This window comes from Montipora foliosa, chromosome 12 (assembly GCF_036669935.1).
Source record: "Montipora foliosa isolate CH-2021 chromosome 12, ASM3666993v2, whole genome shotgun sequence".
NCBI classification, from domain to species: domain Eukaryota; kingdom Metazoa; phylum Cnidaria; class Anthozoa; order Scleractinia; family Acroporidae; genus Montipora; species Montipora foliosa.
In genome coordinates this window covers 34,046,718-34,073,575 of record NC_090880.1, presented here as the reverse complement: position 1 = coordinate 34,073,575, position 26,858 = coordinate 34,046,718, and the positions used below count along the sequence as shown (strand labels likewise).

The window sequence follows — 26,858 nt, the reverse complement described above, 5'->3', positions numbered from 1 at the left end:
AGTAATGGTAATGGTAATGAATTTATATAGCGCATTTTCTATTGACATATTCAAATGCTCCTTACAAGCAAGTGATCTATGGCCCGGGGGGGGTACTCGATGTATCCTTGGTTGGGGAGGTGCGACGCGGCCCCTCATACCCTGACCCTGTTTAAGACAAATATCGCTGATTTTCGTACCCATTTTAAGACAGAATTCCGATTTTTGATACCCTGTTTAAGACATTTAACCCAGTTTTAAACAAAAATTGATAAATCGATACCCTGATTAAGACAAATAATGATAAATTCGATACCCTGTTCAAGACAAAAATCCCGAAAAACATACCCTGGCTGGCCGCACGTCCCCATTAAGCCCTTATGAGGGAGTACCCCCCCCCCCCCGGGATCTATGGGTGAGATCGGAAGTCAGCACATACATGAATTATCCCTTTATCCTTCTTGCGTCCACGCTATTGTGTGCCAAGAGCTCCTGAAAGTTCTTGCAAGGTTCAGGGCGAAGGTTACCAGTGTTAGCCTTTTGTCGGCCAATAAAACACCGATAAAACCAAGGTGTTGATGAGGATCTTTCCAGTGTTTCATGATTGAAAATATATGTCACTAATCAGTCAATGTCACTTGACACTGACATACACCAGCGCTGCACGCTGCTAACAGTGCTTTGCTTGTTTGACAACCGGAGCCGTGGGTCGTCGTGTTGCGCAGTTGGACGACCATTCCATTCTTGTCACTATGAAAGTACATGGTGTTTTGATACTTACTATACACTATTTTAGTCTTGTGTCCTTCGTATGCTCATCCCCGACGGTTGGTACAGCGACTCGCTTTGTCACTGAAAAACTACCTCGGTTCTACAGCCGAAGCTCTGTGCTTCCCACCAGATACAGCAATTTTATGCCTTCTGTGGGCAATGGTTATGTGAGTACTGTAATCTACAGTGATACAGTCCATGTATCAGGAGTCTTCAATGGCCCGGCGCGTCCCAAGAAATATCCAATTTACCCTGTTTATTTTTATGAGCACACGCACCGAGCTCGCGTGCCATCTACCGCGTCAGTCAATTTCAAAGTCGAGCCGGGAATCCCAGGTAAAACCTCGTACGCGCTGGACGTAGGCGAGGGAGTGTTTTACAAATGGTTCAAGTCGGAGTCGTTAAACGTGGAGCAGAGGATCTACGCGCACAGGACCAGAAAAAATCTTTTGGTGGTAGAAATTACAGCCAAGAACAACGCAAGCAGGGAATTTGAACTGAAGATCGTTCCAAATTTGGGATATATCACCGACGACATTTCTTTTTACATGACTGATTCTGGTAGAAGTGACGCTCTGGCAGCCACAGGCCGGGTGAGTTTTGGTTTATTCTTGTTTAGTTGCATGAAACATTCTCTCCAACAATATTTTCTTTGCGGGAATGGGAATACGTGACCGGTACAATAGCTTCATCATTGTATATCAATTTCCGGTATCGCCATAAATCGTTTCACTGTCATGCTATAAAAAAAGTAAATTCGAAGCCGTACAATGAAAAAGGGCCAAGAACATGAAATGTTGTAGAAGACCAATGCATAAACAACCTTACCAAGTCTGAGGTCTGTGTGGTACATTGTTTCAGAATTATTTGCGGAAGCGTGTCGCTTTTGCTTGGAGCCGAACCGTCTACGGTTACACCAACATCTGGAAGTCACGTTGCCATGAAATCGCTTACTTTTCACTCTCGAAACAGTACAAATCAATGAGTATAAACACATCTCTTAATAAACTTGAAACGTTTAAACTGTGGAGAATCATAACGAGGGACTTCTTTTCAATCAAAACAGATTTCAAAGCAACAATCGCAAATTTACAATGCTGTATTAATTGTTTTGAGAACATCTAATGCACATAAAACAAATATAAGACAACGAGTAAAATAACAGCCACGCATGAGCAGCACTTACTACCTGCGTTTAATGATTTATAAACTTCGTGAACTCAATGGAAACTTGCAGTACAACGCAGCCTTCACGAACGGAACATGCATTATTTCTTTCATATATATTCTGAGAAAATACCTTATCTTAAGGCTAGCGTTGAATTGACCAAACATTGCAGCTACACAGCAGCATAAGTGGCAGACTCAACTCAATGTTTTACCCGAGCAATTCATGGCCGTAGCCGCCAGAAAAAAATGAGGCAACGTGTTTGACAACGCCCAGATTTTTATCAATTGCTACCGTGTTCGCCATATTCTTGTATTTCCAGCGGATATGCAACGCCATTTCACATTCAGTACTGATTTGTTCTCTCTCCGCTTCATCATCGATTGCCTTCACAGGAAAAAAACCCACACAGGAATGAAGCGACCCACAATTGCTATGCTAAAGCTTCTCCGTTTGTAAACGGCCAAACCTCTATCTGCACCCTGGACACATTGAATTCTGTAGTTATCTATTGAAAAGCGAAAAGATATAATTTCGTTGTTATAATGAAAACTTCGACTCGACGCTGTTCCTATCCTTTGAAAACAATGTCCATAAATTACATTTAAACTTACACGGGAAATAGCAATCTATGAATAACTGGGCGAATCACTATTTGAATTCGATATTCACTGTTTATAAACCGGTCAGTGTAAAACGCACACTGCAGACCAGGGGTAAAATGCAGACTTAGGTTATAACGTAACTGTTGAAATAGCCCAAACCCCTTAGAAATGCTAACCTTAGGCCTAATCAGGCCTAAAACAATATTTAGGCTTAACTGCTAGCATTTCTAATGGGTTTGGGCTTTTTCAACAGTTAAATTATAACCTCAGTCTGCATTTTACCCCCGGTCTGCAGTTTGCAGTGGGACACTGAAAAACGCAGACTGCAGACTGTGCAGACCGTCTGTAAAATGAAAATCCGGTTAGCCTGAATTAGGCCTAAATAACATTCGGTTAGCCTAATTAGGTCTAAAGAACACTCAGGTTAGCTTGTTTATGGTTAGCTCTCAATAATAGTGAGGGTAATGCCATATTTTACCTCTGGTCTGCACGGTCTGCACTCTGCGTTTTGGCGTGACCGGTCTGCAGTCTGCGTTTTACACTGACCGGTTTATAAACAATTCTTTTAATATTTAATTAAATTTTGCCAATCAAAGAACAAAAGAACCTTTGTCTCGACAGCCAATAGATCTCTGGTTGGCACATTAATGACAATAGGTGACGTAACGGTGATTTTCCGATTCATGTGCTTCTTACACAGAGCAAGCACTTATCGGCTCAGACAGACGGACTGCAGAATCTGAGAAAGTGATGGATAACGCCATCACGGATAACGCCATCACGAAGGGCCAATTTCCCCTTTTGCTTCAATTTTTAATCTCATTTTTATAAGATTGTTGATTTTCTTGCTCTGTTACGCAATAATTTAGGTCAATAAGACTGAAGAGAGAGGAAGCCTACAGTGTAATGTGGCCATTGTTTGGACGTACCCAGATCCCAATCATCCACTTATTATCAGCAACAGTTCGGAAGAGCAGACATGGTATTACATCACTTCCATAGCAACCAATTTGGATACCAAATTCAACCCCCTTTCTGAGGCCCTTCGTCAGTGGGACGATGCTATGCTGTGAGTACTGTTTAACTTTGATACAATTACCGGTAAAACGCCAACGCGAGCAAAACTGGGGCGGAAAATACCAGCGATGCAATGCAATAAAAAAACTAAATCACAACAGTATGCAGCAATTGTAATATAAAATTGTCAATCGACAAACCTTGGTTACGCTTACGAAGCGTCTTGGAGTAAGCCACTCGCCGTTTCAGTGAAACCACAGGTGCCAGGTTAATGATATAAGTGTGCTTTGTTTTAATTAAGAGCCAAAGAGCAGCTGCTTAAAGAACACAAGTCGGCTTGGAAGGCATTATGGGACACTGGCCGGATAGAGATCGAAGGCGACTTAAAAATGGCTCAGGCGGTTTACGGCAGCATTCTCAGCTCTACTCGACACGACTGGCCCTACGGGTTAAGTCCCGGGGGATTGCCAGCAGCGGAGGAGTACATGGGGCACACATTCTGGGATCAGGACATTTGGATGTACCCCCCTCTGGTTCTACTGCATCCGGACCTAGCCAGGAGCGCCATGAGGTACCGCAAAGATCGTTTACCGGCGGCGCGCAGAATCGCCAAACAGTACGGCTATGAAGGTAACGATGGAACTTGGACGCCTAGCGAATGTCATCAGTATTGTTTGAAAAATTCCAATGTACTGAACAGATGATCCCGCTAAATTTAGCTCTTGTTGTCCTTCAGTTTAAGGGCCTTTTCTAAAGTAATGGTCAAATGATTGTTCTTTCTTGAAAGAAAGATAACTTTGGAAAAAAACGTTGGACAAAATGTTTTAAAAGGACGAGAAAATACTTCCACTGATTTATATCTGGGTCCGAGATTGCTCATTCTTTTTATCTCGGAAAAATTTGCACAAGACCATCCGTATATTGTTGTGAGGAAAAACCAAAAAAAAATTGTTTCCAACTGATTAATTTTGTAATTACCTTAGGCGCCATGTTTCCATGGGAAAGCTCGTTTACAGGCCTCGAGACTTCCCCTGGAGAAAAGTACGGCAAAAATCAGAATCACATTACGGGGGACGTCGCATTGGCAGCTAGAATGTTCTGGAAGGCCACTAAGGACCTGTTTTGGCTTCGGAATATTGGGTTTCCACTGGCATATCAGACTGCAGAGTACTGGGCCAGCAGAGTGGAGTACGATGTCAGATACGATAGATACGTCATCAATCACGTGATGCCACCGGACGAGTATCACTATCCAGTCAATAATTCGGTTTACACTAATGTTGTGGCCAAAATGAATCTGCTCTTTGCTAAAGAAGCCGCAGATATTTTGGGCAAGAAGGTTCCAACCCTTTGGTCAACGATCGCAGAAAAGATGTACATTCCATTTGATAGCAAGCTTCGTTACCATCCGGAATTTGACGGTTACCATCCAGATGTTAAAGTAAAACAGGCTGATGTAGTGCTGATAGGGTATCCAGTGATGCATGAAATGGAGAAGCAGGTAAATAGTTGATGATGATACTGACGATGAAATTCATCAATGCCCCTTTCATATTTTAAAGCCATTTAGGTGGTTCATGAACATTTTATCAAAATCCAGACGTCTTGAATGTCATGACGTGATTATTAACTAATGTGGCGTCACTTTTGGTGACGTGAAACTGATAAGTTTTGAACGCACCATACAACCACGGTCATTCCAGATTAAGAGAGTTGGATAATGATAATGATGATAATAATAATAATAATGATAATAATAATAACAACAATAACAACAACAACAGTAATAATAATAATAACTATTAATTTAAGTCTCAAGGTTATTTAGCTAAGCATGAGTGCTACAAATCAACTGAAATCAGAAGAAAATCAATCAAATGGTTTTTGAGCACTGAAAAAGGCACTGAACCGCACAAAAAAGGCCGAAACCATTCACGTCGTTATAATTTGATTGAAAGTATGTATAATGAAGCTCTATTGTTTTAAGGACTAACATCCAATGTTTATGTTGTTCTTAGTTGGTGTCTATTGTTCCCCGAACCAATCACGAGAGCGATACTATGTAGCTGCATTCAGACTCAAAAGAGGGTACAGGGTCAAGTCCTTGATAATCGGTAGATTAAGACAACAGCTTCTTTCTTGTATATTCAGGTACGTTACAACGACCTTGCTTACTATCAGAACCTGACGGACCCGAATGGTCCTGCCATGACCCACGCAATGTTTGCGATTGGGTGGCTGGAGACTGGGGAAAAGGAGAAAGCAGAGCAAGCCTTTATGAAGAATTACGCCAACATCCAAGGTCCTTTTAAGGTATTGAGGTCTACTTCATCAATTTTGCTACGAGTTTCATTTAAAAACCAGACAAAGGTCCGCACAAAATGTTTCTGTATCCTCTAAACAAGACCCGAGTCAGTCATTTTCGTTGATAATTTCCACTGCTTGACAGGTTTGGTCTGAAAGGAGATGGGGACACGGTGCTGTCAATTTCATTACCGGAGCAGGCGGCTTTCTACAGGCTGTTATCTATGGATACGGCGGCTTTCGTATCAAGGAAGATGGTCTGTACTTTAATTCTACCCTCCCAGCCAGGGCAACTAAGCTTGCCTTGCGTATCAACTATCTGGAAAGTTCTATCGATTTCGAAGTGAAAGTCAGTGGAGTGACCATCAGTTTGGTGACCAGTGGTCCGATATCTCCTCAGTTGGAGGTGATCACAGATGGTCAAGGGTACCGGCTGACACGTGGCAATTCTGTTACCATGGAGACAATGACTGGAGTGGTGCGACAGCACGTGAGTACGGTCAAATATAAAACTTTAAATAATCGTTCCAGGATCAAATATTGAATTTGTTTCCCAGACATCTCACTTGCCATGGAAGAGTGCACCTTGATGTCGTATCCTGAACTGTACGATTGCCTCTGCGCTCATTTTGTAAGGCTGCGAACAGGAAACACCTCTTGCATTTACGGCCCGGCACTCCTCTTGATTACCGTACACGGTATAAAGGAACATGGTGATCGTTCCCTATCGTACCCATGTGCCTAACTGGCTGAAGGGAAAAGTAAAGGGTCTTTAAACAATATAATGTGGCAGACAAAACATCGCCCATATAGCGGAGAAAGGTAACACTTCTTGTAGTTATTTGTTATGGAAACTGTCAGGATTGAGTGAAAAAGTGGATTTCAATGGCCTTTAATTATCTTTTAATTTCGCATTTGAAGCTGCGAAGTAATGGCTGTATGGTAAGTTCAATGAGTTAGTTGAATGTGATTTATTTTTATATCTTAACAGATGGGGTGGAAATGATTTCAACCATGCATTCCAGTCGAGCGGAATCTGGGCACCTTGTGGCGTCCAGACCCTTTCGTATTACGATCATAGTTGTTAGTTGATTAAAGCATAAAACCTTATAATTCGTGAGCACATTATCTTCCCTGTTCTTAGATACCTGCATGCAGTCTTATATAGTCGGTAACGAATCATCGTTTGTATGGAGGGATTTGACTTTGGTATCGTAATAAATCGGGGTGGAAAAATTTTAAGAATACATGAATTGATAAAAGTTAATATATATGAAAGCCAAATGTCTTTATTTCGCCCGTTAATTAAACTACATTACTAACGTTACAGAGAATGAAGGATACAATCATGAAAATCACGCAGATTATTTACAATTGTCATATAAAACCTGATAAAACATTGCATATCTATATTATTAAATTGCTAAATGATATTTAAACCTTATTCTGTTAAAATAACTATTCTTAAAACGTTCTGTATTAATCCGTGGTAATTGATTTGCTTGTGATCTTAATTGGATGACTCTTTGACGTTCGGCAAAAGGACACATAATGGATGGTCATTATTGCTCTTAACCTTGGTGAACAACCTGCTGTCACACTTCTCTTAAAGGTCATTAATTAACTCAGAAGTGTAAAGTCGCTTATTGCACCTTTTTAAAAAAACATTGCACGGTGATCATCGCAGTTATTAAATAACGTTACTTATTATATACTCAACAAAATATATTGTTTCTGATTGGCCAATGGCGAATGCATAAATAGGTTATCGAGTGCAATACAGAAGTTGCTATGGAAACACCGGGGAAGTGCTAAATTTGAACAGCAAAGTGAAAAACAATGGCTGACAGTCGGTTTGCTTTGTCAAACCAAAACATCGTTGAGCAACTTAAAGAAAATGCGAGAAACAAAAACACGTTGAAAGCTACACAGACCTGGTTGAATGTCTGGCAAACACGGATGACTGAAAAAAAAACTAAACCCAAAACTGGAAGAATACGAGCACGAACAAAGTAGCGCGTTTGAGTAATTTTGTTGAGAATATAATAAATAAAAAATCATATGAACCGGCTCGTGCATTTCGTGATTTATGTCACTCGTGATGTTTTGAAAGTTCTCAAATTGCACTCGCCTACGGCTCGTGCAATTTTGAGAAACATCACTCGTGCCCATAAATCACGAAATGCACTCGCGTTCATACGATTTCCTATACTTAACGTTACTTAATACACGAATTATTAATGATAATATAGACAGCCAATTTAAATCTCGCAAAACACTGCTGTTGGTTCTTGGAAATTTATTCGAGGTATTATCTAACTGGATAAATAATGGAAATTGATATTTTAAAGGATGAAGCACGAAGCCGGACAACACCCAACCTTTCTTTATTCTTCTGAACAAAATCCTATGAAGCGTAATGGATACACAGCAATTTTGATGGCATGTAGATGGGAGTGAACCCACCACTTAAAAGACAAAAATTGAAAAGAACGTAGCAATGTGGTTAGGTTAGCTGTTTATTCACAGAGAAAACGGACGCGATGTAGCTCGGGACTTGTTCGGACTCTATTGCTTGGGACAAGTAGTCGAAAAATGAATTCCTTGTTTTCAGATACTGTGCGATATAGATACGATACGATACGATACTGATAAGTTGACCAATGACATCTACGACCGGAGTTCTTATAGTATCTACTGACGTTACACAAATCACTTGACTCTGAAGATGACTTCCGCTCAGGTTGTCGAAACATCAGTCAATGTCATCTCAAACAGTCCTTCTCAGGACTACACTCACCCGGACGATCGTACTTTACTTAATGATATGACTCCTGGGTTCAAACCATTTACAATTTTACGATACTATTTGCCAGCGTCGACTGAACGCTGCGTACGTTATTTCGGCTCCATCGCACTATCATAAATGATTAATTGCTGCGTCCAAATGGTGACCTGCTTCGCAAAGTCGACAACCATCCGATTGGAGCAGCCACGTAACTCTTCTTTTTCACCACCGTCACTTCGCTGTCTGGGGAATGAAATCTTACAACAAACCCAGGATCCTTTGAGAAAACTCCCCTCATTCCGTTTACATTGATAGTGTAGCCTTGGTTTCCTCTTAGTGCTGGGAGAAACGAATGGGAAAATGAACCCCTATTTGGAGGCTGATAGAACGTAGGGCCTACAACGACAGGGAACCTCGTCGTAGCTACAGGAAGGTGCCATAATTGTGGCGCAATGAACAGAGGGATTTGGGCAGGGTAAGCAAGCTGCAACCGCGGAATTATTATCTGTTGCTTTTGGAAGTCTGTAATCTCCCCAAACGGTCTCGGGTCTCGGCTAACCGGGGTTTCAAATGGCTCTTGGTTTACCCAGAAGCTTGGCATGATTGGTGCAATTACGTGATTCGGTATTGGATGAGGCAAAGTCAAGGATTGGGCTTGGACGTTTTTATATCGAAACCTCTTGCTCAGAAAATGATGCAGTTGTTCCGCTTCATATGGAACTCCTGATTCATTTTTCATTCCATCCTCCTCACCATCATTTTCGTCTGTCTGTTCTTTTTTGTCTTCATTTTTCTGAGACAGTGTTTTACGGAGCTTCTCTTCAACCTTTTTTACCCGCTTCTGACCTTTATTGTGTGCTTCTGCAAGACTATTAGGGGCATTTGCACTTCTTTCTTGACTCCTCATATGACCTTCAAAACTCTTTCCTCTGTGGTTCTTTCCTACATTGTGGTGTCCTGCGGCAGACTTATCCTTGTTCTGACTTTTTCCAAATGATCGGCCAGAATTCTCCAAATTCAAGCCTTTTTTATTTTTCATTAGTCTCCGTAACAAAGCCGCATCTTGCTTTGTGATGCGAGACGATGTATCTTCCTCCGTAACAACTTCATCGAAATCTCCGCGAGGCTCGTCACTCATATTCTCAATATCAGGTACATTTCGCGAGAAAATGTTCGTTTTTCTCTCAGGAGGCCGTGATGAGAAATACTGCGCTGCAAACTCACTTAGCAATTCATTTGGTGAAAGTTGTTTTGTCAGTGGACTGCTCCGCGGATATTGTTCTGAAGCATGTATTTCGACCAAATGTCGCCTTGTACCGGTGATGTTTTTGTCCAATTTTCCCTTACGCTGTAGTACCCTTGATTTTTCTGGTGCCTCTCTTAGCAATTTTTCACGGCTTCTTAGTTTTGTCGCCTCACCTTTTTCTGCTAGTAATTCTCTCCTCAAATGATATTCTAAAAAATAACATAATAACAATTTTGTAAAATCTTTCAGCCACTTCATGGGTTTACACATCGCGTTAGCCACAGCCCAAGAAAGCAAAGAATCAGAGATAAGAGCATGAGTTTTCATGACAAAACAGTATTTAGTCCATGGTGTCTCGGAATAAAAAAAAGTATTTTTCAAATAAGGGCCTTTCCTGTTCTATTAGAGCATTTGATAACCTGTTGTTTCCAAGGGTGCTCGCTCTACTTGAAATTCATGACTTTATAATGAGGGGATAAATTCAAATTCTGGGTTTTCGTCAACTTTACCTCCTTCCAAATTTTGGCACCTATTTCATTTCATGCGCAATGAAAAGAGGAAATCCTTCATTTACTCAAAGACGCTTGTGGCTTTCATTCGACAGACTCTCCACTAAACACGTGACAGCAAAATTGTACCTGGCTTTGTCCCCAGTCCTCTAGACGAAAAAAGTGCAAACAAAATGACCATGAAAGGGATATAAGGCCGCATGGATGTTTTCCACGTTATCAACAAACTAACCAGTTTGATGCAAAGAATAAGACGTCTTGCATTTTGGTTGTTTGTGTAGGTGTTCATGCTCTTTTGAATCAGAGCAACGTGGTGACACATACCTGCATGATTACGGAATGCCACCTGTTGTGTACAACAGAAGAGAACAAAGGAATTATTGGTATTTCTCCCTTTTATTTTTCCTGGAAGTATTAGCAAGTAAAACTTGATTGCACTTGTGGTCCCTCGCCTTTTTCTTACCACCTTCGTTCCCAGGGTCGCGCGCCTAACGCTTACTCCGCTGGGGGCTGGACACTAGGACTAAGAACGGCCGTTCAAAAAGACAAATGCATTGAGGGAGACCCTTGCACTGGAATGACAGTGCCTCCTCTAACAAAAACAAGGACAATTTGACCTGAAACGAAATATCTGTCAAATTTGATGTTAAATACCAACAACGGGCTACAAAAAGCCTTTGTACTTGATTCAAAGTCTCAACTTGATGGCGTCGAATGCTTCAAGTTAACGTGCAAGAGGAATGGGTCGGTAACCGGAATCTAGAATTAGCTTAGCCTCCCTCACAAACGTTCTTAGGGCTTCGTCACGCGTTCCTCTCCCACTAACGTTTGCTGAACCGAAAAACCACTTCCGTTCAACGGCTCTTTGCCCACAATTCAAAGAAACCAATCAGTATCGACTAATTGTGTTCTACATAGCCAATCATATGCTGCGGAAGAATGCCATACCAAACGGAGTTTATCCAAAACAGGAAAACGGCCTCTGATTGGTCCGCAATCCACGAACGGAAGTGGTTTCTCGTTTCAGTAGACGTTCGGGGGGAGGAACGCGTAACAAAGCCCTAAGAACATCCGTGTGGGAGGCTAGAATTAGCTTTGGTTTACATTAGTCTCAGCGAAATTAATTGCATGACATTTTTGTTCTCTATAAAATAGAAAGGGGTGCTTTTTTTCCCAAAGCGCTAAAAGTACTGGTTTTGCCTTTTATTTGTAATGTACCATCAGCCTTGCCCTTTGAGCCAAGCAAAAAAAGCACGTCTTTATTTGAATACTCATTCCTGTATACACTAGACTCTGAAAAATCTCGAAAGGAATTTTCTTGATGAATTTTATTGGAGTACTGCACTAAAATTCTCTGTGGAACGCCTTCCTGTGTAATCTTTAGGAAGTATTTGATACAGCCAGCTTTTTAAGATGTTCCATGAAGACTTGTAAACTAACGTCATCAGTCAGTACAGGAGCACCTCCAGCATCCTGGCCCCAGGCAAACATGTTGTTGTGGGTCTGAGATGGGTTCACTTTGGACAGCAGAAAGCGAGCCTGGCGATGAATAAAAAAAACAGTTACGTAAGAAGGGGTGTGACCAAGTGGATGAGATTAGGGTTTGACCCTAAAACCCAGAGGCTTCTGTTTAAAATCTCATCAGGTGGATCTTCGACTGGCTTTCGCAAAGCAAGGCAAAGGTCTTTGTGGGTCATTTCTCGCCAGTTCCAATCGTGGGTCTTAAGGTGATTCCTCAGAAAAAAAAAGTTGCCGAACGCTTTTCTTGAAACTTTCCCTCAATGTTCCCTACTAATCCCTGCTTTGAGAACTACAATAACAAAAGATAAGTCACCGTGCTTGCTTAAGAGATATAATGGGCCAATCTTACCCCCTTGATGCCTCTCCTGATACTAATCACGCGCGCTATTTCATCGGCTCAGGGTACATTTTGCGGTAGCTAAACGAGCGGGTTTTTTTTAAAAGTAACACTTGAAAAAACACCTGATAGGTAGAAAGTCGAGAGCACATGAAACACTGCCCTACATAGATTATTGAAAAATCACTCAACTTAAAGGACGTCGACTCAAAACGTTTTTCGAGTCGCTGTTTTCAAGATCATCATTTACATCCCTGGGTAAGGGGTTTTCTGTACGTTTTTTAGCTATATCTTTTTTTCCTTCCGATAAATTTCTAATTTTATTTTAAGGGGATAACTTGTACACCAAAGTGATCCAATAAAAAATATAGGTCACCGTGCTCGTTTAAGAGTAAAACACCATCGTACCTGAGTATCTCGATTATTGTAGATCGAAACAACAAAATTCGCCATGTTCTCGGAATGCGCGCGCTTATTCGCAAAGAATTATGGGTCATCCACAACTTCTCTCACGTGTTTTGAGAAATGTTTCATCGTGTATGATCGACTTTCGCCATATTTACAATGTTGCAAATTTGACGAATGTAAAATATTAATATTGACACACCATATGCGCAGTACAGGATGCGCAGTGCAATACTGAAGAATCACCTTAACCCTCGATTTTTGCTGAAATACAGTTGTATTCATATACAAATACGACTGTTGAAACATATATTTATAGTTAAGCAACGAAATCTGACGAAGGGTCTAACGCTACAAAAATCTTTTCGCTAATCGACCAACGTACTTTATACCAAGTTCCTGATCGCCTATGTATCTTTCGATTCACTGATGAATTGAAAGAAATTTCTTCGGAGAATATCGTTTTAATGAAACGCTTAGCAAGCCAATGGAGGTTGCGCTCAGTGAAGATGAGTTGATTGTATTACCTGTGACCCATTGTGTTCTGTTTCTATGTATCTTGGCATTGGGAAGCGGACCTGTAAAATTTCACCCGCATCATCAACAGGACCTTGCAGGAGACCCCGGAAACTTTCATATTGAGGGTCATTCTGATAACCGGCCTTTTTCCACTGCGCAATTGTCTGTAGACAAAAGGAAAAAAAAAATGTCAGGAAAAAGGCGCCCCTGTTTCACGTAAAATGTTTAAGACAATCTCACAAAAGAACGCGAGTTCCCTGCTCTGTCAGTATCCTCCACCACAGAGAAAACGTAGACTCTTTTAGCATACTACTGAGACGAAAATAAGGTGACAAGACCTCTTTGAATACTGTCATAGAGAAGCGGAATTAAGTTAATGCTAATGATGCAAACTTGAACCGAACAGAAACAGGGACAACAAAACAGAAATACTGAGGCACTTTGCCGATTTTATAAAGTGTGATCGAACTTGATGGACCTGCCGATAAATCTTTTCCCACACCACTAGTAGTCTAATTCGGGACATGGAGTTTAAAAAGCTTCTAACCTCTCCGTGGTAAATGAGGATCTGAAAGAAGGTGTCCAGGAGCAAAATTCTGTCGGGCAAGATACTACTGGAGTCAAGCAATACAGGCTGAAAAGCAAAAAAAAAGAAGATCGATTATCGAAACTACATTATATGTTTTAACACCTTAAAGAACAACCCACAACGACACAGCAACACAAATTAGAAACTGAAATATTTCAATCTAACCTCAGGTGGTCCTTGGAATGAATACGAGTACAGAATGGGCTGGATCATGATCAGCGAGTTGGTCACATCTTCACGGTTTAAAATGTGCCTGCCGAAAAGTTGAGCCCGGTTATTTGACGTTAAAATCACCAGTCAATACTTGACAAACACCTCACCCACAAAAAGATTAAAACGTTGCAGTGCAACGATTTTCGTATGTGTTCTGGGTGGAAAAATGTGAAAAGCAAATACGAGAAACGAAACTTTTCGTAGACCTAGGTAATGCCGACAGTTTCCACGAGATCTCTGACCCAACCTCACAAAACTAATAATTATTAGTTCCTGTTGACACAACATGTTAATTTCAGTGAAAGGATGTTGGTATTATCAAAGGACAGCAAGTCAAAAACTGGACTAGGGGTTGTTTCAACAGTGTTGGCACTGAACGTCTGAAAAACGTATTTCTATGCAGCTAGTAATACATTTTTTTTATAAAACTCAGGAAATTGCTCCAATGTTTCAACGTAGAAAATTTGACACTCCCTGAGAAACTTCAATTTCGGAGACCCAGGGGCTGTCAGTGGACCTCGCCCGTTTCCTAAAACGAGGATGCAGACACCGCCTCAGTGCTACCAAAAAATGGTAGAACGAAGAGGACACTAAGTTTATTAATCACACTAAACTAATTGAGACCTCGGAGGATTTGAAACGCCAGGAAAACTCACCTATAGTAAGCTGTCTCATCCGGGCTGTTATTAAACACTTGAAGGAATTGCGAACGCCTCAAATGAAACATGAACTGTACAAAACAAAACCAGAAAAATCACTTAAAAAGGTAGAAATGCTTGAGATACTTATCACATCTGAGGTACAATTGACCTCTTTCATAATAGCGACCACATTCCTTCTTTGTGATAAATTCTAAGAAGCCTTTCTACACTGTATGTCCCGAAATCGAAACAGTCTCTGATCTTGATTGAGGTCGAAGTCTACAGCAAACAATGCGAAAACATCACAGGAAGCTCAGCATCTGCATCTCTCTCTGACCACTGAGTGGGTTTGTTATCAATGGTCCCAAGTTGAGTCCATTATCAACTGCGAATGTCAATTACATGTCTCCTGCCAGTGGCAAGTTTATTTGAATTGCACCAAACCCCACATTGAGATTTAAATCATACCGTGTGTAAATTAGGGGTTTTGCTGATCTTGCTTCCGAAGCCAAGCATTTCTTTTTCAAGATCGTCTTACCTGAGGGTATAGGGAGAAGTTCTCTGCCAGACGAAATGATCCGGGATCATCCTTGTGGTATTCACCAAACTTCTGACACAATCTTATGAGCATGCGATCTAACCACCGCAACACGTCTGGCCCGTCATCACCTTCGGCTCTAAAACGCAAACAACCAACGACGTCGTTCCCAAAGTCTCTATTTCTTCCCGTTCCCTGGTCTCGCCACGCGTGTCCCAAAACATGGCAAAAGTTGCAAACGAAAGTTCGGTGGAAGAAACTGCTAAATGCGCCCTCTATCACAAGTAAGATTAAAAGTCCCTTCCCTGATTTTCCCACATTCTTTCTACGCAAAAAATGAGGCAATTTCCTCGCATATTTCGGGCAGGCGGCGAGAATGCGGAAATTTTACTTCGGGTTTTTCGTTTTCATGAAAAAGCTTGCTCCGCTGTCTATTATGGTTATGGTAATGTTAATGAATTTATATAGCGCATTTTCTATTGGCATATTCAAATGCGCTTCACAAGCAAGTGATCTATGGGTGAGATCGGACATCAGCATATACATTAAGTTAGAAAGTGCAGTGCAATAGCAATGTCTTGGGCTTGAGCTCCGTTTACGCATGTTTCTGCTTTAATCTACTCTGTAAAGCTGAAGTTGCTCCTTCAACAGCGAAAATCAATATTACTGTAAACTGATTTTGTTACTTCGCCTTCATCAAAATGAAAATGGAAGGGCGAGGAACATAATTAAGTAAACTGAACAAACCTAAAGACAGCTATCCTGCTCATCATAACAGCAGCTGCTTCCTGGTCAAAACTCATAGTTATGTGTTGAATGTTTGTTGAATCTACCCAGTTGCGTGCGCACGTTGTGACTCTAACTCTCCGTTGACCACTGGAGTGTTGATACTGTGTGATAAATTGTATACAACCTCGACCACCCTGAGGTACTGGAGCTGTATGCTGCAAAAACCAAAACCGACAAAACATGTACATTTAAATATACTGCTGTTCATCAAATTTGTATATGTAATCGCCTGGGCCCCAGGTCAATTATATAGATTAATTTCACGCGTATTTTCAAAGTTTTCACAAAATTGCAATTTGGAAAGCTTTTAAAATATTAGTGAAATTAATCCTCAATTGCACGAGGCACATTGCGATTACATGTTTATCACATAAAGGGCAAAATTATTGAGGGCAGCCCGTTCAGTGCCATGACAAATGACAATCAACACGCTCCCATTCGGTTAAAGTTCAACTCAATAAATTGTTGCTGTCAACAGAACAGCGCTCAAAATGTATTTTATATTTGCACAAAAAAGTAGTTTAATCTGGAAGAAGATTCTCTTGTAACTTTGCTTGCTCTGAATAAGGAACAGTTAACCAATCAGGATCAAGTAATTAAGCCCTCTTGATTACCAAAAGTGCCCTCGTGATTAAGGAAAAATGCCCTCTGTCTCAGGCAATCAGCATTCAGTTTTTTTTAAATCTTGCATCTCCCTTTTGGTATATTTTATGATTAGTTTTGTAATTTTATCATTGTACAACGCCATTGGGAAATGGCGCTTAACAAATTTATAATAATAATAATAATAATAATAATAATAATAATAATAATAATAATAATAATAATAATTTATTATTTTGAATAGTCTCTTAAATTATGTTTTGGCACAGTTCCTTGCGTAAGTTACAATTAGCAAATGCATTGACACAGTCACAGAACAGCTACACACGACCTGCGTGTGCGAACGACATTACTGTTACGAGTCAATAACGATTCTTTTTACCTGATTTACAATTTCGAAAAAGACTGCAACAGTTGTCTGTGGATCCAAGCCGCATAGTTTCCATGCACAAGTACCTCCAACTCCAATCTCCTAAAATGGAACATGTAATATTAACAGTCAGCCCTCCGACAAGGGTAGCAACTTCGTTGAAAAAAAAAAAAAAAATCTCACCGTTTCTGAGACATTGGGCCCTTTTCTGTCCATTGATATACAAGGGCCAATAGCACCTGACAGCTTCAACTCTCTTGAAGTCTAAGCCAAATAAGAACCACACTATTAATCCAGTCCCAAAAACAGTACAATAAAGAAAAATGTGCAAATTTATTGAATACAGAGATACTGTAAACATCTTCGCCTAGAGCTTATGTAATTTGATGCTTTTCCTCAAAATTTGGGTCACGACACAGCTCTTGCAATGGCTCACTTCAAAAAACAATGGACATAAAAAATACACGTATTGTTTTGCAAATTAACTTTTGACCGTACTCGACATTACATTTTGCCTTTTTGGCTCATTTTTTTCTCTTTTAATTGACCATACAAGCCACAGCTACTTACACAATAACAGGACAGACACATGAACAGATGCATGACAGGCGCAGGACAGACGCATGAAAAACTGACACCAATTTCTTAATAATATTGGCATTCATGTATCAGGCCTCGGTCGATCAAAAGGTGGATAACGCTATCCACCATATAAATCACTATCCAGCTGATAAACACTAGCAAAATCAATTGAATTATCCAGTGGATAGCGCTATCCACCCTTCGAACAACTGGTGCCAGATGGCCATTGAAGCTTACAAGATTTACGACGTCATTTCCAGAAATTCTAATCATCAACATTCTGTGGGTTATCTCAAGGAAACACCCATCCTTCTTTCAGGTTTGAATTGCATCATATGAATGATGGTTTTTGTAAGGGTTACACACCCATTTCACTTTACTTGTTCCCACATTGTACGTGTATTTCATTTTTGCGAATTTTAAAGAACCCACACACTGTTCAATATATAAAATATTATTTTTTTATGTTCCAAACCATGTTCTACTGGATTTTATGTACAGAGGAAAAGAATCATTTAGATGCAACCGTCACCTTGACTTCCAGGGTTGCACCAAATGCCATCTTGAATTCTCCACGCATGTCTTTTGCAAAAACTCTTTGAAAGGTTTGCTTAAATAGCGCTGTGTTGAAAGAGTCACCCATCACCATGCAGCCACTAATGCAACGAAAGCAAGAAAATCATTAATTTTACAATTACGTGTACATGTGGCTTCATTACCATGAACCACCATCTCCTGATCATTACACTGTACAGTACTTAATAACAATTATTTTTACTGTTACTGTCATTTTGAAATGTCTTGAGAAGTATATGTACATGTAGGCATGATGGCTGGAATAGGTGGCAGTCAAGGCATTTGGCAAGGGCAAGAGACTCTTGCCTGGTCTGGAGGCCTGCCCACCACCCACCCAGGAAACATGGAAATATACCGTAAACGTCCATGTATAAGCCGCATCCGTAGATAAGCCGCACCCCGAATTTAGAAGCGCACATTTTGGAAAAAAATGTAGTACAATAAAGTTTGAAGTTCCAGTAATGTTCTATTGCTTTAAATCAACAAGGACAAACAATCAAGGTTTCTGGTTTCACCATAAAGTTGAAATACGAACGAGAGCTTAGTAGCCAAGCTTTAAATGTGGGGAGGAGTCTGGACCAGGGCCTGGGTATCATGACCACGTCTGTTTGGAAACCCGCAATAGGCGAAAAAATTCACGCAGAACAGGAGCTTGATAATGCAGTCGACAAATTTGCCGAGAAGGTGGTCAAGGACAACGAAACAGTTGGCCATTTACCTCGCGAATTTTGTGGTATTTTATCGCACGTGGCGGAAAGATATGCGTGGAAGTGACTGGCCGAAGACGTCACAGCAAACAGCTGTGCGGAGGAATGGAGATTCCTTGTAGGTTGGTGTTAACTTGTTAGAGAAAAGCGAAAATTAATCGCTTGAAAGAACTCTAGGAGAGCAAGATTCGCCGATAAAAACTCGAAGACACAAACGGCTCCTTTAGGAGCCACCACTCATTAAAAAGCCAATGAACAACAGCAACATGGTCTCAGTTTCTTTTTTGTTTCGTTACTGAGATCTTCAGAAGTTGTATGAATATTAATTAGGTTTTTTAAAACTCCAAACACAGATGTATCCATGGATAAGCCGCACCCTTGATTTATGGCTTCAATTTTGTGAAAAAAAGTGCGGCTTATACATGGGCGTTTACGGTAAGCTCCAAAGGGAAGCATCTACAACCTCAGTCATAAATAGTTGTAACACCTCTCTTGAACAGCACGTAACTCGCATCCAAGCTATTGATAACACAGCCCTCCTCCTCCCTCCCTTCAATGTTGCGTTTCCCAGTTAGTTCTTGCACTGGAACCCATAACCATCAACATTGAAAGGTGATGAGGGAAAATTTTCCGTCAGTGTTACAACATTTGTGACTGAGATTGTAGTTCCTTTTACTTATGACCATACAGTACCCAAGATGTGTTTATAAATGCCTTTTATGCCATCTATCAAAATTACAGAATCTACATGTACCATATGTCAAGATGAAGTCTACACTAAACAAGAATTGCATGACTATGATCATACCCGGTGACATTAGGAAAGCTTTTTATCTCATGGAGTCCAGTTTGGTCCAACTGACATGCAAATATATCCACAACATGGCCATTTTCAGCTGCACGCCGTGACAGTGCCTCATAATGCTGTGTGAACATACAGTGTAGAAATACATTGTCAATAATGGGACAAGGACATTCTGCCTTTACATGTACCTAACTACAAGCACAATGCATGCACAGAGGGACTGAGATAGTGATTGTATTAAAAGCTTTCCAACTGCATGTAACATAAAATGAATCACATGGGAAGGGTAAATTACTGTTTAAAATCAACACAATGTCATGCTCTTAGGAGGGGACATTACCAAAAACAAGGAAAGTGTTTTCAATAAGGGCAATTTTATAACAAGTGCATTTTGTACACATGTAGTACAAGTCATGTACCTTGATAGCTTTTCTGACATATCTTGCATTATCTTTCTCAAGATCGTGGTGAGATCTCATTGGATTCTTCAATTCATTGTCAACAACCATGCCTGGGCCCTAATGTCACAAAAGAAACAGAGGTGGGCATCGGAAGTGAATACAGTTATCAAGAACTTTCATAAAATTAATACATAGCTACTTTGAGAAGTCTCAGAAATTGATTTTCACGCAAAGAAAAAAAGGGAAGGACATACATGTACATGCTACGAATTCTCAATAACTGTGGCCATTAAGGTCCTGATACATTAGCTTATTAATTAATTTAAATTTTAAGCTTTTAGAGTGGTTTTCAATTGAGTGTCGAAAGTAATTAGATAATTTCTCTGGTTTTGCATTACTTCACTCAGTGATTGGTTCAAAGTTCTCGCGCCACTTTTTCAACCAATCAGAAGTGAAACCAAAACCAATCGTAGCTCCGCGTGCACATTTTCCCGCGCTTTGTGTCGGTTACTGTACGTGTAATTACTTTGTGTTTTGATTGGTGTAATGGATTGTCTCCGTCCTTTTTGATTGGCCAAAGTAATTACTTTGGTTTTGGTTTTACGACACGCATTTGAAAACCGCTCTAGACCCTATAGTGATTGGTTTCACTTCAAAGTCTTAAATACATTGTAGTTACATTTATATTTTGGATGGTGAGGGTAGGGTTTAAGGAATTTGAAAATGGCCTCCGTGACCCCTTCTAAACACTGTACTAGCCAGTACCCTCATTATCAACAGTAAGTCCTTTCTATCTGCAATTTCTGTTGTACATTTACAGGTAAGCCCATTTCCAATAGTATTATCATTCCTTTACCTCACATTTTTGTCATGAAAATGTTGATTACCTGTGTCCCAGGCCCACCCATAAACAGCATTATCCTTCCACCTGTGTTGGGATAGGTACACTAAAAGATCAAACAGAAATACATTTTATGAAATTGCAGTAATAATTTAAAGACAACAACTGGAGCTGGATTGGGGCTTCATCTGTCATGTGATTGTCCACTTTACCCTTTACAGTGCCTTCTGTTGTTGTTGCTGTCATGTAGTGAGGGGATGTACATGTACAGCTGTACATGTAGATCAGAATCATAACAGACCCATAAGGCACCATTTTTTGTTTGGTTATCAGAGTCATTAACAGCCACAGTTTAAAATATAACTACGTCGTTCATACATCACGAAAGAATAATTTGAATCTCTTCTGGCTCCCACCCTTAAGCAATTCCCATTCTGGAAGTGAAAAACGTTTTCTTACTGACACAGATTCTAGCTTAAGCTTTGTCTTGAAGGAAGAGTAATCTCATCAGCAAGTGCCGATAGCCGTGACTTCAGCACTCTTTCTGAACACTGAGCATAACAGGTGAGACAGTGACTACATGTAGTCCTTATCACTAATACCTCCAAAAGACCAACTGCAATGGATAGCGCTGCTCCAGTTGACCTAAGTGGTCTCTTTCCAGTTGCAACAGGCCAAGGATCTCGCTGAAGCTCTCCCAATAAATCAGTCAGGCTCATGTCACATTTATGGACTGGCTGGAGAAATCTACAAAGGGAGAAAACACAATTTAAATTCAAGAGAACATCCAAGGTTGTAGGAAGCAGTGTTCTCTGGCAGTTCCTCAAGGAATCACAAAAGATACATGGAAATATAATGTTCGTGAGGGACAGTGAATAGTCATTTTGTATGGGACAGAATTAATAATGTAATAACAATGAAGTCAGTTAACCTGTTAAATGAATCGCCACCTGGTTGCTGTTGTTGGGGTGGCACAGGGCCCCCTCTCATCTGAGGCTGCTGCCCACGGCTGCTGCCTCCCAAACCAAGCATATCCTGTCGAGAAACAACCGACATGTGAACTGTGAAGGCATCCCTTCCAAAGTCATTCACTATTTATGAGGTATCAAACCAATTAAGTAATTCCACAAGGACACCATAAAAGTGTAAACTGTGGTAGGGTTGGTAGATGAATAGAATTTGATAAAACCAAAGACTATCCTGATGTTTCCGAAGCTCAACAAACAGAAAATTTTCAGATATTCATAGCCAAACCTGTATTTGTTTAGCACTGAGTTCCTTAGTTCCTCTGAATACATAACTCTTTGAACAGCCTTCACATCCAAGCTCATGAACATGAACCTAAAGGAATCACAATGACACAACCAGTAAATTTATTCAGTACACAGTATTACAATAATATTGAATACCGGCATAATGAGCAAAAACCTAATCTCTCATGAATATTAAAAGAATATTTCAGGAATGGGATATACACAACTGTGTGTACATGTACATGTAGGTCTCTGCGAAAACTAATTCTCAGGAAAAAATTGAGAGTGAATTTTATCATGTCATCATAAATAGCTGTGTTAATTACAAAAAGTAATTTCTTACCATTTTTCCAAAAGTAATGAGCCCAACTAAAGCATTTGGTGGCATAAGACTCAAAGACATCTGCAGTGATTCCTAAATCAAGTAAATCAGTTGAAGTACATGTAAATCAACTAAGAAAATAAAATTAATATTGATCAAGAACAAATACATGTACCAAAAGTTTGAGTGTTTTACGTGACAAAGTAATAATTACACTTCCATAGCTTCATGATAGTAACAGTATTAACTGACGATGGCATAAGTCATGTGAAAGATGTCTTTAAAACGTTGCCTCGTGAGTCTTAAATTTATTTTAATGTAAACAATTTTTTTTTTATATACAGCTGTACTTCGAATGTTCACAAGGACGAAGTGTTCATGAAACCAATAAGTTTGAATCATTCTATTAACTCATACACAGGGGTTTCATTCTAAAGACGCCGGTCACCGGCGGTACTGCCGTCTGTAGGTCAGCAATTTGCCTCTCACCACCGGCTAATCTGCCTTGATTTTCAGTTAAACCCTTGTAGAAGACAAGGGTGACCACTGCTTACATTGATTAGCCCAGGCATCTATTTCAAAAGTTATTGAAGCCCCTGCATACATTGTACATGTATCGGACACAACCAAGGTGCATGGCCTTCCCAATCCCCCATGACTAACAGTCATGTACAGCTGTATAGTGCAAGTGCGAGGCTAGATGTGATGTGAAATTGTACCTTAACAGCCTGGAAATCTTCATCATCCATACAGGTGTCCAATACAATCAGGTATATTAATGGCCCAGATCCACCACCTCGCTAAAAAAATGCAACCAATCAATAAAGCCATAAATAATATTGTTAGAGCACCTCAAAATAGTTTCAATGCTCTCAAGAGACTATGCAATTTAGTGTTGACTCCGCAACACAGTACCACCATTGTACATGTATGTGAAACAAAAATTTATTTATTATTGTTGAACAAAATAATGTGCTCAATATTGTGACAATTGATACATGTAGGTTACTACTTACAGTAGCAACAGGAGGGCTACTGAATACTGTACCTGTACTGTACCTCAAAAATGAAATGAGTTTGCCCTATCTTTTCATTGCTGGAAAGTGAATCATTAGCACTGGGTTAAGTTGACTCTTTACAAAAAATAGAAAAACGTTCTAGAGTAGATTTAGAGCTACAGCTGTACCTGGATAGTTAGAAAAAAAACATTTATTACAAGTGGATCTGAATCTGCTTTTTAGAGCATTGTTTTTCCAACTTTGCAGAGTGTTTCATCTTAGCCCGCAAATCACATTCCAGCAATAATAATACATGTACACGTAATAAATAATGATTGCTTCTTGTTAAAACAATAAGATTTTATTGGTATTTTACATGGTTCCATTACATTGCCATTACATGAGACAATGATTGCTGAAGGCTTAATCCTTCTAAAAATGCTTTAAGCCTCCTAAATGACCAGTTGTGCAAATGAACTTCCTGGGATGCTAAAAAAAAAAAAAGTCCAACTTATTATAGAAAATGATACCAAAGCAGTTGTGTTTTACCTGCAAGGTGTACTCTATCGTGGAAAACTGTGGAATAAGCTCAGCTGGTTGATGCTGCTCGGTGATTCCAGCATACTGGGGAGGGAACTGTTAAAACAGATATTTACCTGTCAGTACACTTCAATGGTAAACCCAGACCCATCTGAGAGATAATACCACAAAACAAGGTGGTAAGCTGTCTCCTTCGGCCTACCTCTCCTTTGTCTTCCTTATGGACCCCAGAAGGAAGACGTAAGAGAGGTAGGCCGAAGAAGACATGGCGAAGAACGGTAGAGAGAGAACGAGGTGAAGTTAGGTTCAAAGGTTGGACAGAAGCTGGTTGTTGTGCGAAAGACCAAGAAGCTTGGAGAGAGAGAATGCAAGGCCCTATTTCCCACAGAGGGAAAAAGAAAAGATGATGATGATGAAGCTGGGGTACCAGACAAAATAAAACTCAAAAATGCCACAAAATTAATTTATGAAATTAAATTTTGACAGTAGTATAATTTAGGGTTACTCACTTTTCCTGACACTGCCAGTATGTACAAGTATGAACAGCAAATCAATGGTACCTTTTCGTAAATCATCCTCCATGGCATTGTTATTTTCATAAGTATCAAATGATAACCAGTGTCTTACATGTATTTTCATTTACACAATTTTGCACAGACCTCTAATAATCTGATGTGGTTGGCAGCCATTTTGGCAATCTGTGGTGTTGATGTGGCACGATATGTTGTCAATTGAAAGGTTCATGTCATTTGTCACAAACAAAATTACTGGAGAAAATAGTTTTGTTGGCTGGCCAGGAATGCACGTATGATACGAACCAATCAGGTCATTGTTACTTGAATATATTACTTCACTAGCTGCATTTATAATCTTATCAAAAACATACCGCGTTTCGCTGAAAGCAAAAATTGCAGTGCCACACTTTGGATCGGTAGTCCACTTGACTGCGAAAAAAGGCAATAGAAATGCTAAGAAATAGGAAGATATGGTTCACAGACAGTAATAAAAAACAAGAGATTTAACTTTGAAGGTAGTCACCCACAAATAGCCTCTAGTTTAAGGTTCAATGTGATGTCAAACTTACCAAAAGGGATTTAAAACTGCCCTACAAGTGTTTCTTGTGCATAAAACAGGATCATAGCAAATCGGAGGAAGCTCTGGCCTTTCCTTTAATGGTGTGAGCATACAACCAATGGGAACAACCTGAAAGAAATATCAAACCAGAGATATTCCAGTCAGCTGACAACACACAAGTAAATCTCGATCACGAAAGCGAAATCCTTTGAGCATACCATCCGAGTAGCTTCCAAACGGCTCGAAGGCCACACATTCCAACTGAATCTAACACCATCACGATCTTCGTTTTGGTTTATAAAGTCTTGATACGTCGTCATTTTTCTCCAAAAGTAAAGGAAAATCCACCACTGTTGCCAACAATTTCCCTGCCACGTCGAGTGTGTCGCTTCTTTTTATGGCAGAAACTGGGAACTAATTTTTTTTTATTTTCGGTCCCAGTCTATTTTAGACAACTTCCAACATCTGCGATTACCTTGGTTAGCGGTGGAAATCGAACAGATGGTATGTACTTCATATATGGTAAATATATCGTACCGTCCAGTGAGCAAAGCCAGATCAACGGTCTTGAGGCGCTTTGTTTCCATGCATGAGATGCTTCTTTGTGCATGTGAAAAAGGATTTTTACCCTACTCTCAAGGAAGGGGTGAGGGGGGAGGAATCTCTGAATCATTAGGGAATCTTGCGAAATACACCCTTTTTTGTAGGAACGTCTAATTTTGGGTTTTGGGTTTGAGGCTGGACGTTCGTTTGTTTTTTTTGTGCGACTTGAGCATGAAAATCTTTTTAACATGTTCTTAAAGTTGTGTGGTATACTAAGTTCCACTACAAACTGAGTTGCTCTTTATGCATGGTATCATTCAATACTGAAAAAACAAAAACAAAACGAGAAAAATAAATTAAGACGCTCTTGACTCTCAGCTTGCTGGGTATGTTTTTACATGTACTTTGGTTAATCTCAGTCAAAACGTTCTGATAAAAAACTGGTTCTCCTCAATTTGCTACCCTGTAGGTAGACTGATAGAAACATCTTGAAATGTTACAGAATCTTAAAATACTGTTAAGCCAAGTGAGAATTTGTCATGTAGAGCCAGAAAAGCACATCCTTTATTGTTGTTAAGTGACTAATAACCTCACTAAAACGCCTTTTATTACGTTCTGTTTCAGGTTCCACGGTTCGCACTTATCACTTGAGGTGCTTTGCGTAACTTTTAAAAACATTCCAAAAATACTGAAATTTTGATGAATACAAAACAGCCTTACTGCATTCTGTTTGACTGCATACTTTATATGACCGTGACACGGGATAACTAACCCCGTGGCATTCCTATTATATGACTTATCATTCAAGATTCAGCATACGACGGTGCACACAATTCAATGACACACGCCTATCCATATTGTGCCGCTTTTTGTACATTCAATATACAATTGAAATTGGGAACCTGCCTAGTTAACTAACAAACAAATCTTCCTTTAACGTTCTGCCCAACTTGAACAACTACTTTGTGATCATCACTGTTATTTTGGCACACAATACGACATTCAGAATTAACGTTTTCGCTCCGTGAAGTTAAGAATCTGTGGGCTTTAAAATCAAGACAGCCGAGCGAAATGCATGAATCGCTATGGAGATCTGTCTCCTAACTTGGTGCCATTCCGATTCATCTCCTTGGTATTGAGCTCTGTGAATTGCATCCGTTATGCCAGAAAATTTATTTTCAGATGTCGCAGACAATTGGCTCTGGGTTGATGAAAACACAACGTGCCTGCAAAATAGAATCGAAAAAAATAATGTGCACTTTACGAAAATGAAATTGAATAGCCTTTTTAAGGTAAAGAATGAC

General features: G+C 40.0%; 4 protein-coding genes and 1 long non-coding RNA gene across 6 annotated transcripts in view; 2 read left to right on the top strand and 3 right to left on the bottom strand.

The window, feature by feature from the left end:
• The first annotated feature begins 627 nt into the window (after positions 1-627).
• Positions 628-6,959, top strand: LOC137980224 (protein-glucosylgalactosylhydroxylysine glucosidase-like). 2 transcript variants are annotated; one of them, XM_068827617.1, is made up of 7 exons: positions 628-1,343; positions 3,393-3,592; positions 3,842-4,170; positions 4,524-5,041; positions 5,692-5,853; positions 5,990-6,334; positions 6,836-6,959. In XM_068827617.1, exons 1-7 carry the CDS (start codon positions 732-734, stop codon positions 6,848-6,850), a joined length of 2,181 nt encoding a protein of 726 aa, XP_068683718.1. In that variant the 5' UTR covers positions 628-731; the 3' UTR covers positions 6,851-6,959. The 2 variants fall into 2 exon arrangements, with proteins under 2 accessions (XP_068683718.1, XP_068683717.1); XM_068827616.1 differs by lacking the exon at positions 6,836-6,959 and adding an exon at positions 6,402-6,570 and having other exon boundaries at positions 630-1,343.
• Positions 6,960-7,119: 160 nt separating this feature from the next.
• Positions 7,120-10,844, bottom strand: LOC137980226 (uncharacterized). The gene is made up of 2 exons (XM_068827618.1): positions 10,517-10,844; positions 7,120-10,087 (listed from the first exon to the last, which is right to left on the bottom strand). Exons 1-2 carry the CDS (start codon positions 10,707-10,709, stop codon positions 8,775-8,777), a joined length of 1,506 nt encoding a protein of 501 aa, XP_068683719.1. The 5' UTR covers positions 10,710-10,844; the 3' UTR covers positions 7,120-8,774.
• Positions 10,845-11,599: 755 nt separating this feature from the next.
• LOC137980223 (protein transport protein Sec23A-like) lies at positions 11,600-25,405 on the bottom strand. The gene is made up of 22 exons (XM_068827615.1): positions 25,230-25,405; positions 25,022-25,140; positions 24,824-24,881; positions 23,947-24,033; positions 23,119-23,199; positions 22,421-22,492; positions 22,079-22,165; positions 21,756-21,859; positions 21,427-21,571; positions 20,871-20,930; positions 20,002-20,100; positions 19,586-19,701; positions 18,027-18,150; positions 17,096-17,176; positions 16,925-17,014; positions 15,898-16,094; positions 15,151-15,289; positions 14,628-14,701; positions 13,924-14,011; positions 13,717-13,803; positions 13,178-13,333; positions 11,600-11,926 (listed from the first exon to the last, which is right to left on the bottom strand). The coding sequence occupies exons 1-22, from the start codon at positions 25,329-25,331 to the stop codon at positions 11,768-11,770; spliced, it is 2,325 nt and encodes a 774-aa protein (XP_068683716.1). The 5' UTR covers positions 25,332-25,405; the 3' UTR covers positions 11,600-11,767.
• LOC137980227 (uncharacterized) lies at positions 20,001-26,297 on the top strand. Its single transcript, XR_011118465.1, has 4 exons — positions 20,001-20,123; positions 21,292-21,388; positions 25,453-25,515; positions 26,179-26,297. It is a non-coding gene; the product is annotated as an uncharacterized lncRNA (long non-coding RNA).
• Positions 26,298-26,447: 150 nt separating this feature from the next.
• LOC137981135 (uncharacterized) overlaps positions 26,448-26,858 on the bottom strand; it is a 30,818-nt gene continuing 30,407 nt past the window's right edge. Inside the window, exon 33 of the mRNA XM_068828479.1 lies at positions 26,448-26,780. Coding sequence (XP_068684580.1) covers positions 26,585-26,780 — 196 coding nt within the window. The 3' untranslated portion in view covers positions 26,448-26,584. The remainder of the gene's footprint in view (positions 26,781-26,858) is intronic.